The sequence below is a fragment of the Calonectris borealis genome, chromosome 3 (assembly GCF_964195595.1).
Source record: "Calonectris borealis chromosome 3, bCalBor7.hap1.2, whole genome shotgun sequence".
Classification (NCBI taxonomy): Eukaryota; Metazoa; Chordata; class Aves; order Procellariiformes; family Procellariidae; genus Calonectris; species Calonectris borealis.
In genome coordinates this window covers 7,355,601-7,374,000 of record NC_134314.1, presented here as the reverse complement: position 1 = coordinate 7,374,000, position 18,400 = coordinate 7,355,601, and the positions used below count along the sequence as shown (strand labels likewise).

Genomic DNA, 18,400 nt, shown 5'->3' with positions numbered 1-18,400 from the left:
GTGAAGGAAAATATCATCCAAACTATCACTTCTGTTAGTGATAAAAGGAAAAAAAGTATTTTAAAGGCTCTGAAGTGAATAAAAAACATTTATACATATGAATCTTCTCTGTTTCTTCTTCCTTTGAGTACTTAAAATATTTGCCCAGCTCTAATCGCACTATTTTAGTCAGGGTGGAAAGAACTATATTGTACATAGGACCAGGGAGTAAAATAAAACTGTCATCATGTTTTAATTTATTTACAGAAAGAGGAACTTGAGACAATATGATTGTTTGTCATTAGGTTTTCATTTGCTGTATGTGAAATGAGCCTTCATACTTCCAATTGGGTTTCATTCATCGCCGTCGAGTCTCTGTGTGCAGATATGGTATACATCCTATGGGAAGGAGAAAACACAACAATCATTTTGTTTGTACCAAGCTGACAATTAAGTTCCTAATTCTGGGAAGTGATTTTTCCAGATCATTTTGTTCACTTAACAGGTCTAGGAAAGCCAACTTGCATTCAGCATGAGGGACTAGGTGAAACCTCCTTCCTCCTTCAGAGTGATAACATGGAGGTTAAACACAAATCCACCTCCAAAGATTCAGCGAAGGCTACTTTGGATTTGTCTCCCATTTGCCTAAAACTACAGGTGGGTTTTTGATAAACCATAAATTCAGCACCTCAAACACTTACAACATATATACACTCTGTATGTTCTGCAGATGACATGAATCAGAGCGTAAGATTACAGAATAATCTGCTAAGGGAAGCTGTGAAAGCTCAACAAGTCACTTATATGTGGTAGGGTATTTGTGGCCTTTTTTTCAGTCTACACTGTCAGATTAACATCCATCATTATCTCACTGTTGTTCAGTCACAGAAGTAAGATACTTGTCTGGCATAAGACAGAACTAGAAGCATTTTTCCTCCAAGGGCACAATTAGTGTTTCCAGGAACTCCACTGGTGGTCAGCACAGATTTTGCCAGAAAGCTGTAAATAGAAAAGAGGCCTTTTTATGAGACCTTATTACACTTTGATTTGTTTGGTTTGGGTTTTTTTGGTGTGAGTGGTACCTACAGGGTGATTAAGGAACTATTGTTTCTCCCTGCTAATTCTGTGGCTGAAAGGCATAATATTAACAGGTTAAGTATATAAGGAATTAACACAATTCTCTCCCATTTACTTCATTGTCAATGGAGGTCACCAACACCTTCTGGAGGTGACCCATATGATGACCCATATGAAAGAAAAGGAACAGGAGGACAGGACTGATCCAAAAACCACTAAAACCAATGGGACCTTTTTCCGACTATATCAATGGAGCTGGATCTAAAAGTAAGAACCATCTCCTTGCTTCTCTTTTTACACCTAGAGTCACTTTACAAATTTCCATGGCAAGAAAGACCCTGAATAGGTCACAGTCAAAACCAAGAAATAAGGTGCAAAGAGCTGTGACTCTTGGTAGATCTTATTTTCGTACATTTTTGGAACATTGTGTACTTAAAGATATCCTACTTCTCAAAGAAGAAATTACCTTGATTTCTTCAAAGAGCTCTTCCTCTGCAGCATCTTCAATCCACCTGACCGGCAACAGGCAAATTTACAATCAATGACCTGGTAAATAATTGGGTTGTACATAGCTGCTGACTTGGCAAGCAAAGTTGGTACCACTGAAAACTGAATGGGAACAGAATCCGGCTGTCCGAAGGCTGACCACACAGAGACCACAGCGTAAGGGATCCAGGCAATGAGGAACCCTGCACAGATCAACATTGCCACCTTGTGAGAGGAAAAGAGAAAAGAGAGAAGTTAATCTAACAGAGTTGGACAGACAGCACAGCACAGAGCTAGGCAGAATGCAAGGGAACATGCAACAGAATGGAAAATAAAAATGATAACTTCTCTTTATCTAGCTCCTGTTTTCCTTTCACCTGATCCAGAGTAGTTAATGAATCTGTTATCACAGACCTTTAAAAATGCTATACGGTTGGGCTAAACATAAGGAAACTAAATGAGATCTCAGAAAATAATAATTCTTTGACATCAAATTTAAATTATTTAAGGAGGAGAGTCCTTTAAAAACATACAGACTCTCTTTTTTAGGATAATATATAACACAGAACTGGGAAAGTTTTTGAAAATCTTAGCAAGACCTTTGAAATGAATGCAGGTTAAACTGGAAACATTTCCTATCGGGTTTTTCTTTCTTGTTTTTTTTTTTTCCTTGCTTATTTGCAGAGCCCCTCACTTCTATAGCCTCTTCCAATCAAATATTCCTCAGATTGTCAAAAAGAAACCCAGTCTCTTTTCCATTCCAGAATGAAAGAAGCATGCTCTGAGAAAACAAAACCAAAAACAAAAAATTAAGTGCAAGTCTTCCAGATTCTGGGTCCTTTGAAATATGATTCCAAAGTTCATAGAATCAAAGACTTTGAAGAAGTTTCCAGGACTAAAGTAGGTCCTAATGGTATGTGGGAGTGGGGGACCCTGAGTATCTCTGTAGGTGAGTTTGTTTAGGAGGGTACATTCCTGCCTGTATCTACTATAGCTCCTTCTTCTGTATCACCCAGTACCAGTCACCGAGGCAAAAGCAAAGGAAATTAGGAAAAGAAGAAAAGAGAAGAGTTTGCAACACCCTGAGCTAATGTGGGGCTCTTCCTCTCTTGTGGGTTGTGCTGATGTCCCACAGAGAAGGTGTCAAAACCCAGTGGGACCAATAACCTGCCTCGAGGATGGCCATTGGTAACAGGAGGGAGGAGGAGAGTTTTGCCAAACCATGTTTACCTTCTGCCTGCACCCAGGAGGGTCTATGGCCTATCTGTTACTGGAAAAGTGCCAACCATTTGAATCCCTTTCAAGACAAATATGGAACAAGTAAGCATAAAATCATTCAATAAGGCATGAGCTGTCAAGTCTCTGGGTATACCCACTCCAGCAGATAAAAAATGACTGTGTTTACCTGGGTAAGACAGAATTGAAACTGTTGGGAACTTAATTGAGAGTGAGAATGCTAGTACAATGTCTAGTTTTCTTTCTCCTAACCCATAGCATGGATTTTATACTCCGTTAAAATCTGTAGATGCTTTAAAAAGCAAATTTCTCCCAAACATTAGGTTGCATTGCTGGTAAATGGAAAAAGGACTTCCTTATAACAGGAGGAAATGTAGCTATAGGAATGTTTCGTATAAATATTACAGAAAAACTGTTTGGGGCCAAAATTTGTGATTTATATACTTTACCTGAACCAGCCTGTCTGCATTCAGTCACAGCCTGATACAGCTTCAAATGACATCACGCAATAATACATCCTGAAGAACATATGCCATCATACTGCTGCCATTGACAGACTATTCCTGCATCCAGACTGACAGTAGTACATGTGCACTCATTTGGAATAAGGCAATTAGCAGGATTAGAACTAAAAATCATCAGAAAGCACAAAGTTTTTGGATATTGCATAACCTTTTGTGGAACCTTTGTTTCCACACCTTGATGGCAATATTATTTTCAGGGAAACTTCATTCTTTTATGCTTTTTTTTTGTTGTCTGTCACTAAAGAAACATGTGCATCAAGGATCTCAGACACAGCCCGTTTGTTATAAATTGTGCTGTGGAGTTAAATGGGTTATAATGGAGACTTATTTTGCATATTTATATATATCCCGACATTATGTTCTCCACTGTAGATCCAAGACAGAAGGGACAATTACTAGTGTGTCGACTCAGATCACATTGAAGTTTTACATGATCCCTCCAATATGGCAAAAATAAATCCACAACCTCAAATCAAAAGTTTCCATTGTTCTTCAAAGGAAAGGTGCTGAATAACCACAAAACTGTACCGTATTGAAGCATCCCTTTTTAAAGGCAAGTACAGTTTTCCCAGCTGTATTGGCAGCGCTGACCACACAGGTAGCTAGCTGAGATTCTCCGATATGTTTAGACATAAAGTCATTTATTGCTGTATATTACATAACTTTCAGTTTACTTCCCCCAAAATGTAATCAAATTTGATCAGCCGGGCAAAAGATGCTGCTTGTCTCCCTCTTGGCATGGCCTACAGGGGCTGGTGAATCTTCTACAACAAAGGAATCTGGTTTTGTTCAGTACAAGTTTTTATTTTGAGAGATTTCCTGGCACAATAACCAATATCAGCAAGGATCATGGCAGTCTCCATTGCCAAATAGAAAAAAGATTTAATCAGAAAGGGAGAATAAGGTATGGTCTGAGATGGAAAATTAATTGTATTACTTGAGTGCATTTTTATCAGCAGCTCATGGCTGAACCTAAATGATAAATTATTTGCATAAAAACCATTGCAATGTCACAGGAGTGACTTTGGTTTATATCTTCATTAACAGAGGAACGTAAGCTATCTGAAAGTTTTATTTCCCTGCTACAATAATCTGCTTTTTATCTGTTTTTCTCTCATAATTCCTGTGCACCTCAAACACCTTAAAATAATTCTTTACAACTGTTTATGAAAGCAAAGGAAGCTTTATGGTGGGGAACAGGGCCACAGGGAGATGATATGACTTGTGTAAGGTCACAGAGGAAGGCTGTGGCAGAGCTTCAGAGTGAATAACGATCTCAGGGACTCGAGTGCCCTAATCACAAAATTATGTTTCAACTCCTGTCTTTTCCCGTCTTGGCAGTAATGGAGGAGAACACTAGAAGAACCACCACCAGAGCATCGTACTATTGCTCAGCATAGGAGAGTACATGGTTGAAGTTCTCCAAGCCTGCTTTTATGACCCAACAAAGCAAACTGAGTTAAATCTTCCTACCTACCTTGGTCAGCTTCATTTCAAGTATGTGGCTGTTCTGAATCCTGGTATCATAGTGAGCAACCTCTTTGGTGGATGATTTGACTTTTAAAATAATTTTGACATAGGAAAACACAATCACCACAGTTGGGAACAGGAGGCAAAAGAAAAGAATACTCAGAATAAAAGCCTGTCCAGCCACCGAAGCCTGTGCCAGCCACCAGTCCAGAGTGCAGGAGGTCCCAAACGGCTCAGGGGCATAGCTCCCCACACCAGCAAAAGGCACCGTAGCCCAGAACGTAGCATAGGCCCAGATTATTGCCAGACAAATAAATGCATGATGTCTCTTAAGCCAGGTACCTGAAAGATAATTCAAGAGTTACAAGTTCAGGTCCACCTGTAGTTGGCACAATTGAACACGTCAGTCTACACATGCAGCATGAGTTTGCTTGGCTGTTTGACAACAACTCTGTAGGGTTTGTCTCGCCTCCTTCCACGTATAGATAGTGACCCCCAAGCTAGCCACCCCAGCTCGTGTTGTACCTCATGAAAAGAAATGTACACTCATATGGAGGACTCCACCTGACTTTATTTCAGATCTTTACTTTAGGCTGTGATGAGTTACAACCTAGAAGAGTCCATACAAAAGCAATCCAAACAACTAGCTCAGCAACAATCGTGGGAATCTTTCTAGTAATTTTGAAAATTGCTTTGTGGTCTGTAAAGGCGTCTTCATAGTGTGTGGTCAGATGAGATGGAGGTTCAACCCACACGAAGGACTAAGTGTTTAGTTCAGCCTTTCATTATTCAGTATGAAGGCTCACTAGCTGCAACTGTATAATGTAACTTACGCTATTTCCTATTCCTCCTGTCATATATTAACTGGTTAAAGCTTGACCTCAGGACATTTCTTAACATAAATTATTAACCTAAGTGACTGAAAGACAAGGCTTTACAGAGGAAATAACATATCCAAGATTTATTTTTACCTTGTCATTCTTTTCCAGTACAGTAAATCACCATGTACGTACTGTCAGAAGTATTCGTAATAGGTGTTTTCATGTATCCTTACCCATTTTTTTTATTAAATGCTAACGGCATGCCTGGAGTTGTGGAGTGGAATATTGTCTCTGCTCATCTTGCATACAACTCTAATTCATCTAGAAAAAACTTCAGTTTACAAGCTTTCCATCGTCACCTATGTTCAACATGTTGGATTCAAATAGGACTAAGAAGTTAAAATCTATGATTTATGCAGAAGCTCAGACTATGGTAATATAACAGTTCCTTCCACCTTGGAAGGTCTAATCTGTTTTCACTTCCCACCCACTGACATTGAGGAGCTTTCTTCAGGGTTTGAGAATAACTTAAAACAAAACCAAGCAAAGAAACAACTGTAATTTAAATGTGACCAGTGCCTCTTCCTCAGCTGATTTTATGTTTCCAGATCACTAGAAGGAAAATGAACACTGACTGACAAATGATGTATTCGAGCACAATGGCTGAGAGACAGAAAGGTGGTCTGTGTGTTCAGATGTGGAAAAACAACGCCACAATAGTGCGAGTACTCCATATTAGAAAGGCGATATCACATTATGACCTATTGCACATCCAAACCTTTTAGGTGTTTTAAATAGCTTGCCACATATCTTAAAGGAATTTAGGCGCCTAATAAGGAATACTTTTGTGTGTTGGTCCATAAGACGTTGCAATCTGTGCAATACCTGTATCTGTTAATGTTAATAGGCCTTGATAGACACAAAGTGATTTATCTATAAGTGATTACTAAAACTCATGGCTTAAGCAGACAGCAGAGAGACAACAGCAAAGGTGATACATCCAGCACTACAAATTTAGCTGGGATTACTTGGATCATGCAAATATGTTTCTCTTATCTATGTACTCCCCTCTATATTCAACAAAAGCATTCCGAAGAGCTTAAACATTATTTCAGTCTAGAAAACTATATCACGTAATATATTTTTTCTATAGTCACTTAATGTAGTTTTCTTTCTTACCATAAGACAAGTGGCAGATTTTTAGGTATCTATCCAGGCTGACAGCTGTCATGGTAATAAGGCTCCCACAGCCAAAGAAGAAACCAGCCCATCCATACCAGCGGCAGCCCATCCATCCAAACACCCAGCGGTGACAAAAGAAGGAAACGATACTAAAGGGTTTTCCTACAACTTCAAAAGGAGAAAAGAATGTCAGCTGACTGATAAAATCCATCACTGATAAACCCACCATTTTTCAGAAAAGCAAACCCTCCCCTTTGCTGAAAGCTAATACCAGTAGAAATGCTCTGCAACGTGGAGAGGGGGCTTCAGGCACAACAGATGTGATGACTTGCGTGGCCTCCATCCACAGGACTAACCCTAAGACAGCTGTAGCTAGATCCCATAGCATCTATGCTGTGGTAGGATGAGCCAAGCCTGCAGAATGGCTGGAAAGAGGTGCTTTACTGCAGACCACATGAACCAGAAGTAAACCCATACTCTGGAACTGAGCATGTGTAAGCTCTTCCCATTATGAAAACTTCCGAGTATGTGTTAAGTCCACATGCAAACATATGCCAATATGTAAACAGTGCGGGTGATGAGTGAGTCTGGGTTTGAAACAGGCACAGATCTAGTTAGGCTACATCCCCATAACCAATTGAGTGTCTTCAAACACAGAATAAAGAAATTTGCTTTCAAAGAGGACTTCTGCAAACCTATCAAAGCCCAACAGTAGGATGCATACTGTGGTAAAGTGTTAGGTTAGAAAGGAAGATGGTGCTATGGTTGCAGCATGGACTTGAGTTGCAGAAGTGGTCCCGTCCATACCACACTGTTCCGTGATGACTCTCAGCAAGTCACCTGGCCACAGATATTAAAAAGTTTTGAGCATCCCCAAAAGACTTGAGCTGCAGAAGTGGTCCTGTCCATATCACACTGTTCCTTGATGACTCTCAGCAAGTCACCTGGCCACAGATACTAAAAAGTTTTGAGCATCCCCAAACAGAAGGGAAATACCTAACTATTTTGGAGACTCTGTCCTAGTGGCACCTTAGCTTATTTCTCCATTTGTAAAAGTGTGTGGTGCATTATGGAAGAAGTGAAGTTAGGTCATATGTTGTTCCATTCTCATCTTAAAACAGATAAACATTATTCATATTCTTTCTAAGTATCATGAAAATGAGAAAGTTTGGAAATTATAATTTCCTAGTTGGAAATCTCCACCTGATTTTTTTTTTTTTTGTCTCAAACTGGACAAACAAAAGAATCAACTTTAATGGAACAGAAAACTCAAAAATTTACAATCTAGGAACACCAGCATGCTTTCCAGATCCTTCATTTCTACTTCCCAGACTGACCTGAAATGCTCCAAGGCCTGAACAGTTCAACTGCAACATTCAAACAACATTAAATATTGAACTTCACCTTCCTGTGACTGTAGTCCTTCCTGCACAGGAGTTGCCAGAGCACCTCAAGGAGTTGAAAGCATCTCAGTTGCCCTAAGCTAGTTTCCCTGGCTGAACCACACTGCAATGTCATGACAGCTCAGTGAATTGGTTTATAAAGAAAGCAAAAATGGTCTTGCAAACTGTAATTCCCACAAGGTAACCTATTCATAGAAGTCAAGACAAAAATCTCATTTTGTTGGAGTGATCTGCAGAAAAATATTTTGGATTGTTCCCAAAAATATTCCATTTCAGATCAAACTGATGCGAAACTAAACATTCTGTTTTCATTCTTAACAGAAAATTAAAACATTTCTACCAAAACAAAATCTTGCAGAAAATGACCTTTGCTCCATTTTCTATGCCAAAAGCATCATGACTGAAAACCCTTCAAAATAAGACTTATTTTTAAACAAAGTATTTTGGGATTCTTTTCCTTTAGCCTAAGCCTGTAAGGAAAATTCTGCCTGAGCCTGCCGGTTGTGCTCAGGTCAATACATTATGTGCTTTTCTCCGAGCAGAAGCAATGTACTTTAATTTTTCAAGCAAAAGCTGACCCCAGTGATTAAGGTTTCAAGAAAAACATGAAATATGGCAAGGCCTAGGATATATATGCAAAGAGTCAGCAACTTTACTCATGTAAATCTTTGCCAGCTCTAAAGGCCAAAACATTTATTTGCACAAAATCAAATTTCTCTTCAGCGGCACAGGACTCGGAGCATAGCATCAGTGCAAAATGATCCTGATGCAGTTTTGAACAAGTGGCTGGTGCCACCCTGTGGAAATCTGCAGGAAGCCGTTGCAAAGCCCGTTTCTTGAACAAGGTGCCAAGGCAAGCGTGTGAAATACGAAGATTTTGGAAAAAGTCCATCTTCACTCCACTTGGTCCAGCAAACAGAACACATCACGTTTCTCGAGTCAACATCTTCCATTAACAAAAAAAAAAAAGGAAAAAGAAGGGAGAAAAAGGACGCATGGCTGTGCCGACCACAATTCTTTTTAATTCAAAACTTAAACACACAGATAGATTGAGATCCCCATGGAATCTCGGATTGGTGTCAGACCTTAACAGAGAAACTAGCAGCCCTCATGCTAAGAGGACTCCCAAACAAGCTGTAGTTTGTATGATTGGGACATACGGTTAGGAGATGTCTGTTTACATTCCAAATATATAGCTATGGAAATTCTCCTGAAACACTCTCATTGGAGTGACTCTTATTGGAGTCAAATATGAGCCTTATAAAATAAGACAGACTCTTAGGACGCAAAGGAGATGGGAGCATCACGGAAAAGGCAAAAACTGTTTTGTTTTGTTTTTTTTCTTCACTTCTAAGTGCTGCAAGGTGGAAATAGTGTCTCCATGGCAGATATGCCAAAAAAAAATCACTGGTATTTTTTTGTGTGGTAGCACAGCAGAGATGTTCATACTAACGCCTTTCTTCTGCTGAATTCATAAGTATCATCCCCTTCAGAAAACCATGTTTACTGATCAGCAAGAGGCATCAAAATTACTGGAAGTTGAGGGGGTGAGCAGCTCCTTGGCCATGTACAGTGAGAGCACAATAAGCTTCGCTTTTGGGAGGCTGGGAGCCATAATTTTATGTTGTTCAGTGCTATTTTAGGCATTTGGATGAAGGCAAAAGCATTTGGCAGAAACGAGGGCAGGAAAAGGGTGCACTGGAGCTGGGGGCAGGGTTTCTGGTGTATGCAACACATAGGGGACAGACGACTTTGGGAGCATGGGAACATTCTGTCATTTATATTGCACTGGGGAGATCCCATGGTCAGCTGGGTCACATCAGGCCTTTATATCCATTGGGTTGTCTGCCATCCAAAACATCCTTTTCTAAAGGTTGTCCAGTCCTCCCCCTGCACTGCAAGTAGCCATAAGCAGCTGAATGAGACTCATGTCAAGAGCCAAAGGAATGATCTCCAAAGGCTTTTGACTCTGCAACTTTGTGTAAACCTTTCCAAAGCTCCCTCCTCTCATGCCAGGGCATCCAAGTTGTGGAGTTGAAATAAAAATCCCTCCAGTTGGCTGATGTTGCTCTTACTCTATAGATTGACACAAATGCTTATTTTCCTGACCCAGAGATAAAAGAGGATGGTCACTAGAGAGAAAATTATTATCTTTGATGGGCTGATGGCCACTGGCATTTTCCAATTCTTTTCCCTCATGCCCCTCCTCAGTCATATTTGGCTAAATATGTATTTTTGAGGTACCTGGATGCCTCCTGTTGCACCCTACAGAAAGAAAATACAATTTTTTTCAACCACAATACCGAGCTGTTTTGTGGTTATTGTGCCAGGATGCACATGGGAGCTGTCTTTGAAGGCCTACCCGGTGCTGGGGTGAACAGGAGTTTTGCCTGATTGAGAAATCCAACCCTATTTTTTCCTCTGTACCTTTTATTTCTTTCCATCAAGTTGTTCAGGAACGTTGTTTTCTATCCTTTTCTCTTATTTATATGCAAATAACAGAGCAAAAGGCATTTTGGGCTCCCCATGACTTCCAGAGGACTGACTCTTGCTGCTGCCAGAAAGAATGGTGGGATAGTAAAAATGAGTGAAAATAAGACATGAAATTACCTGAAATGCCCAGATCACACACTGCTAAATTAACAGTCATTATCTCAGCAGGTCTCAACTTCTTTTTTCGCTTTGAGGACATAAAAATAACATACCCATTTCCCAGAGTTGAAAGAATCCCTATAAAAATAAAAAAAGAAAAACAATCAAATTAGAATTTTCCTCAAAACCAGCAATATCCCATCTTCCTTCCAAATTCTCTGATATTTTCAGCCTGAACCTGTGGTCCCAAGGCTAGACATTTTACTCTGAAACATGATCATCTCATACTCATTATGCAGCTCATAGAGACATCTACAGCAGATATCTCCCTCCCACAATAAATGTTATTTTCCCCCCTGCAGCAGGGCATTGCCTTCACCACCTGAGCCTGCACAACTATCATTTGAATGTACGTAACTGAAATCCCATAATTACTCTGTTCTGATCAACCCCATTTGTCCCACAAACATGTATACAACCACAAGAATGCAATTCAGCTGTCTGTAATCACAAGGACCCCAATCTCTGACCAACCTTAATTTCATTAAATACTATAATCAGAGATTGAGGGATAAATTTCTAAAATAATGTAAACTAAGATATTAATATCACATCTTAAATTTTACAATAAAAATTGATTTCTATCTTAAGAAAGAAAAATTATAAAATATATCTGATTTTAACTTCCAGCTGGAATTCAGTGTATCAGGAGGGATCCTGTTCATGTTGGCTGACATCTTTTTTGCCATATCACCACCCAAGAACCCACAGGGACCAACACTGCAAATGGTTAATCAGCCATGGAGCTAATCACACTGGTAGCAAAAATTGCAGGGTTTCCAGTTCCCTTAAAGAAAACTGTTTCTTCACTAACTCATGTTTGAAAGAGTTTGAGCCCGGAGTGAGCGTTTTGCAGTGGAAACGTAAGACAGCACACAACTTCCCTTTCAGGAAGCAAGAGTCACCCCCAAAGTTGATCACCCCGAAGGGACCATGGCCCATGGAGGCCTTATGCCGGAGCAGAGGAATCAAGTATGAAGGAGGGAGGTGCAGAAGAAAAGAGTGAAGAGCAAAGAGTGGCAGAGACCCCAACCTCCTGAACCACCGTTGCCTCACCAAAGGGACCTATAACAGCAATTAGGTAGAAGATGTTGGAGTGAAGTTCAGCCTGGGAAAGGGAGAGGAAAGGTGTTTTCCTTAAGTATTTTATGTTTGTCATCTTTGTTTCTCACTACCCGAATCAGTAATTAACTGTTTTCAGTTAAGTTCAATTTCCCACGATGAGTGTGTTTTGCCCACAACAGTAACCGGTGAGTGATCTCCCTGCCCTTACCTCCACCCTCTCGTTATTTCCACTGCTTTTGCTCTTCTTATTTCCTCCCTGTCCCACTGCGAAGGCCGTAAGCAAACGGCTGCACTGGGTGCTTGGCTGCTGGCCGAGGCCAATCCTCCACACTACTATAAAAAATTCATAAATAACTTTCCTCTGTCGATGAGGCAGAAAAGTCACTCTTCGTGGTGCCTTCGTATACATGGCTCTGGTGGTGCAAACTCAGCCGTATTCCATGTTTCAAAAAGACCCCAGCAGCCCCCCATCCTCCTAGCGATGCCACCCTCTCCAAATATTGTACCGTTGAACACCACATAATTTTTATCAGAGTCTGCTGGGAAGCCAGACCTCAGGAATTAAACCTCAGGAGTTAAATGGGTATTTCCTCTGGCCCATCAATGGAATGATGCCCTTGCAAGGGTGCCATGTCCTCAGAGAACCAAGAAACCCAACCTAGGAACGTCCATGAGACAGAGACAAAATGGTTCCCAGAGGCTAAAACCAGACTATTTCTTAAGAAATATGAGTAACTGTGGAACCAAAAGTTTACCAAACTCAGGAGAAAAATACTTTTATTTTGAATTTTTCAGTAATAAACGCAACACTTGTCTAATTGGAAAGACTTCTTACTTTTATACTGACAGTATTGCTTTCTATATTATTTTAAAAAATAAACAGGGCAGAAGCTGGCTTATCATTTAATATTAGGTTTTCTCAGCAAGTTTTATTTATCCTTGGTGAATTCTTATGGCTCTGAAAATTTAATCTGAATTATAAGTAGGTATTCATTTGAATTATTTTCTTCCTTGCAGCTAAGTGAATTAATCTCAATGTTGCTGAGCATTTTTCATATATCTTAATTCTTTTCTCTCTTAATGCCATTTTCTCTCTAGTGATATTTAATGTGCCAGCATTTACTTTGAAATACCTTTCAAAAGCACCTGATATTTTCCCGAATCTTTTTCCATTGACTGATAGTCCAGAGAGATGTCTTCATCAGACAAGTCTCTGAAGCAACTGCTCATTATTAATAGCAACGTTTCAGAGAGCCCCAGCCCACTGGCCTCCTAATCCTACAGCTGGAAGGGGTCCAGTGATAATTTAAGTTGCCTTTTGTCTATACCTGTGTTTGACAATTGCTTATCTGAATTCTTTTTTAACTCCTTGGTGATAGAAACTGTATAATCTCCCTAGATGAGCCATCTAATGCTTCATTTTTCCTACCATTAAAAAGATTTTCCGAACAGCTAGCCAAAGTACTTGCTGGTGCAGGCTCCCAGCTCTGGTAGGTGCTGGCAGGTTGTGTGCCTGGGCAGAGCCTGAGGTTGAAAACAGGAGAAAAAAGAGTCTTCACATATAAAATAAAGGTTCTTTTCCAGGAGCAAACAGTTCAGGGCACAACTGTCCATGGCACCCTAACACTATTACATAAATACGCACAAAGAGCCAAGGATGCGATAACTAAAAAAGTGCCACCTACAGAGAAAGAGCCAACCTGCAGTGAAATGTGAAAGTGTATAAAAGAAGAAATCTGAAGAAATAAGATTCCTTTTCTCCAATCTGACAGCAGTGCTAAACCATCAGAGAAAAAAAAAAGAAAAAAGAAGGTAGTTCAGGATTTTGTTTTCCATTAAGCTGTTTCATAACGCGTTGAGGAAACGTGCAACAACAGTTTGCAAATCAATAGTTACTTGCCATGGGCTTTCAAAGGAGCTGACAGACAGAAGGTCTCCACTCAGTACTTAGTCACCCTACCTGGCCGTACAGTAAATCAATCAACCAATCAAGTTAGTGATGAAAAAGCTAGTGGAGGAAGTGACAAACTGAAAAGAATTGGAATCTTATAACTATGTGTACCGTTTGATTTTTTTTTCCTAGACAATTAAAAAAAATACACGTGGAAATGAACTAGTTAGGACAGAAGATCACACATTCACAGAGAATTTATCACAGATTGGTCAAGACCCCTGATTTTCTTTAAAGACAAAAAAAAATTTCTATTTTCAAACGGCAACACTTCAGTTGTACAACCAGCCTGACCCTAAAAGCTCTGCCGATCCTATCCTGGATAGGATCCCAGTCTTGTTTGCTTACTGTGCAGCTTCTTCCCCTGTTTGAAATAAATTTTAAACTCACTTGCACCTTCCATGCCTCAAGCACAAAAAGATGCCCAATAGCAATCCCCACCTTTCCGCAGCTAGTCCCTCTCTCTGCTATCGGGATGTCCACACAGGACATCCTCAAGAGGGGCCACCATTTCTTGGAAGGGATCTGCAAAGGAATAGGGGACATAGTTCAGTGGCAGAAGGTGACAATGGACAGGTTCAGCCTGAACCACAAGTTACAATAAAAAAACATGACATACCCTCACTGGGTAGAGGAGCTGAATGCTCCGGCTTGGTTTTCTGTTTTCTGCAGATTACACAGTTTACAAAATAAATCTGCAATATTGCAGAGTTACCATGAGACACAACTATGCCCAAGAGCTATCTAAGCATATAGTTTTTGCTTACTCTTTTGGATACTTGGGAGCTGGGATTAACTATAAAGCTGCCAATTTAAGCAAATTTATAGCCTCAGCAAGACTTTTGTGTGGAATTTGATGCCAGTGAACAGTTTCACAGAGCTCGACTTCCTTCTCCACTACCTCAAGATCCACTATCCACCACCGAAAATCTCTGCATGGCAGTGCTTCACGTCCCAACAGAAATGTGGATGCTTTGAACTGTCAGAAATCAGCTTAGTGGAAAAGGAAATTTAGGATTATTTTTGTTTGCAGAAAGTAAAAAACAACCGCTTGGAGATTTACCTGGGAACAACAAAGATTAATTTCCTTCTAAGTTCTCATATTTTTGCGGGCCCAAGCTATTACTAAAATGTTGCCATCCACTTAAACATGAGCAGGTAGTAAAATATGGATCTACACATGAACAGGAGCTAATGGTGGCATCCCCAAGGTCATAAGCTAAACTGATCTTGTAAGGTACAACTCACATGTGAAGCATTAGCCCAAGCAAAGCCTTTTTTTTCCCTTGGTAAGAAAAAAGTGTTTACCCCATCTATTCACAAGCACAGAAGAAAACCTGACATTGCTCCTTCCACCAGTTTTGTTTCATTCCCTCTCTTAGTGGCTGAGCTCTGAGGTGTAATTCAGCTTTACTGGTAAAGAGCCTAACACTCTCCTTCTTCACAGAAACCCCCATAAAAGGAGGGTTTCTGTACTTCTCTTGGCCTCTGGCAAATTAATATCCATTACCGCATTGAACACAGTGCCTAAAACGCTGCTGTGCTGGTCTAGAACACATGACATCAGTTGCTGTTGCTGAAACGGCTGAGGGTACGACCGACCAGCAGCTAAGCAATGACTGCTTAAATCGTTGCAATGATTGCTAAAAGGAATTAAAAATATCTGTGCAGGATACCAGTGGTATCTTATGCTATAGATGTAAGTCCAAGGAAGATGCAAATATAGCATTTATATGCATATGTGAAAAGCACACTTGGCTGTAATGAAAGCTGCTACAGCAGTGTGTAATGACCATAAAGGTAAAGTAACTAACCAAGTAAAATGCAATGTGAAACAAACACACGAAAAAATAAGTTAAACACAGGGCAAAATGGAGGATATGATGTCTGATGCAGAGCTATACATGTATACAGAAGAGTATGGCTTGAACTTTCTTGGCTTGGGCCACTGGGTGCAATGAGTCCACCACAGGCTGATGTCCAGTCCACAACACCGGGAAGGTGGGAATCTTACTGATAAGTCCAATATCAAAATGATTATCAGCCCTTTTAAAACTATAATTTCAGTCTCCTCACACTGCTCATGTAAGTTTGTGCCTTCATGGTTAGCTTTTGGTTTTTCACTGGAAATTTATGATTTCTGTTCCTTGCCTTAATTTGATTATATCTATGTTTTTCAAAATGTTTCACACCTGGCAGGGGTATTTCTTTGGAACTGGATAAATCTACACTAAGTACAGCCAATATAACAAGGCAACACAGTGTGGAAGGATTCATTTCAGCTACTCAGACATATTTCCTGGGATTAAAGCTAAATTTGCTTAACTGAGTGAAAAAAAGACCCAAGGGGGGGTTGTTTTGGACAGTTCAGTGAAGACATCTGTCTGCATAGCAGCAGAAAAAAATATATATACGTGAAAAGCTAGGATACATAGAAAACGGTGCCTGAATACCGAGAACAGGACAGAGCTACAGCTTCACCTGCCATCTCTGCTGCTCTGAGTTCCTTTCTCAATAAAGCCATAAGAAGACAAATGAGAAATAAGCGTTACTCAAGCCTTTGTGAAACCTCCACTGCAGAAAAGCTGAGATCACTTAGATGAGTCGGGGGAAAGGCAGTAAGAGAGAGTAGGAAGGAGGGATGTAAAATAGCGAATGAGAAACATGAAGGTAGGACTGAAAGATCTTTGTATTTTGTGCAGAACTGATAGAACAAGAGAATGAATCAAAAGTGAAATAAATGTCAAGGAATACACTGTATACCCTGTATATACTGTATGTATATACTGTATTCAGCCTGGTGTTTCGGTGTCTGACACCCAGAGCCCAGTCTGGTCTAGCACAGTTATACGACCTTGGCTCAGCTTTACTGAGAAAATAGCTGCTGAGCTGTGAGAAACTGCATAAACTAAAGCCATAAAACACACGGAAACCGAAACCAGAGAGAGAAGTGTAAGTGTTGAGGCAAGAGTTAGAAAGCTCAACTACTTGAGAGCAAAAATGTTGACACAGAAAGATATAACCTTGCCCCAATCCTCAAAGCAAAGATGGTAAATCATCAAGAACAAGGACCGCTTTATTCCTAGAAGCAATGGAGACCAGGTGAATGACAACTCCTTGGCATATGAATACTTAACGTAGAAGTCAGTCCCAGCTATCACCTGTGTGCATTAACCAATAAATAATTGCATTTATTCTGCTTGCAAAGTCACTTTGTGCGCAGCAAAAGACTCCAAAAGGGAGGAAAGGGTGTTGGGCAGAAAATACTGTTCAATATAATATGTAACAGAGGACAGCTGATGCCAGGAGCTGAGCAAGATTCAAATGAGCATGTCTGAGGATGTTCTCTTTGCTGCGTAGGCACATGAGAGAGGCTTTGAAAACAGGCCATAAAACCCACATGGCAAAAGGGCAAAAGCCAGTTCTGGTCAGGAACGATTAAACTGCAAGCTAGTAACCTATCAGTAGAAAAAAATTGAGTATTTCTTCACTTTTTGCTGGAAGGTCTACTGCTAGTCATTTTTGGCTACCTAGAGCAGCATTGTCTGTTGACACCAACTGTTGACACCGTATTTCTAACACATTCTCTCCTCTCCCTCATAGATTTTTTTCTAATATGAAGAAATATGTAGTTACACATCTAATGCACAGCAGCTTCTGCCTTTTTTTGTGAGTGCCTGCAAGGATGCAGTGACATAGTGATATTTCAAAAACTAATTAAAAAATCATTACCAATTACTGTCAAATAAAACCCAGCTACAATGTCAGCTTCTCTAGAAAGCTTTGATGCAAAGGGGTCTTCCTTCCGGAGATAGTGTGGGAGGTAATCTTCCTGGGAGGAAGTGTTGTGATCTGATGCCATCCCATTCATGTCCAGTTCAGCGTCTGAAAAACAAAAGAACAGAGTTTGCAATAGAACACATCTGCCACCAGAAAATGCGAAGATATTTTTGTCTTCATTTCTGCTCTGCCACCTCCCAGGGAATTTCAGGATCCGATTCAAAATTGCATAAAGCATCCTGCCATGATTTATTTCATGACTTACTTTATCCAAGAATGGTCATTATTCATATGGCACTCATCACAGTAATCCATCTGAGCAGTGTCTAGGTACTGGTGTGTTGTGGCATTCAAGCCAGGGCTTCTGAAGTGCCTTCCCTAAGGAGCTTCATGTTTCCAGCTGGGTGTAAGAGTGACCCAAGACTAAGAATATGGAAAAACCAAGCAGGGTAATTGTTTGTGTCTGAATAGCTTCATTGTTCAGTGTGTTTAATGCATACTGAACTTGTTGTCTTTAGCTATACGCACTGTTCTTGTAATCCCAAGAAACTGGGAATTATCAGTAAGACAGTCCCAGCAATTTCTTCGTATCCTGAGGGGCACTATGTCTACAAATGGTAGCTCTGCAAATTTTACAGTGAAGTGAAAAGTTACATCCATAAATTCTCCATAAAGTTATTTAAGTGGTGGGTTCTAATATAAATAACTTTACACGGCTATGGTTATAACCAGTAATTGGCTATCACATTATGAAAAAGCAGCAGGAGTTTTAAA

General features: G+C 40.1%; 1 protein-coding gene across 1 annotated transcript; it reads right to left on the bottom strand.

Annotated features, from left to right (window-relative positions):
* Positions 1-314: 314 nt before the first annotated feature.
* LOC142081306 (opsin-5-like) lies at positions 315-17,864 on the bottom strand. The gene is given in 8 exon segments (XM_075148011.1): positions 315-378; positions 1,523-1,767; positions 4,780-5,114; positions 6,773-6,943; positions 10,789-10,908; positions 17,579-17,745; positions 17,747-17,798; positions 17,801-17,864. Coding segments are annotated over 8 exon segments (1,218 nt in total).
* Positions 17,865-18,400: the final 536 nt, after the last annotated feature.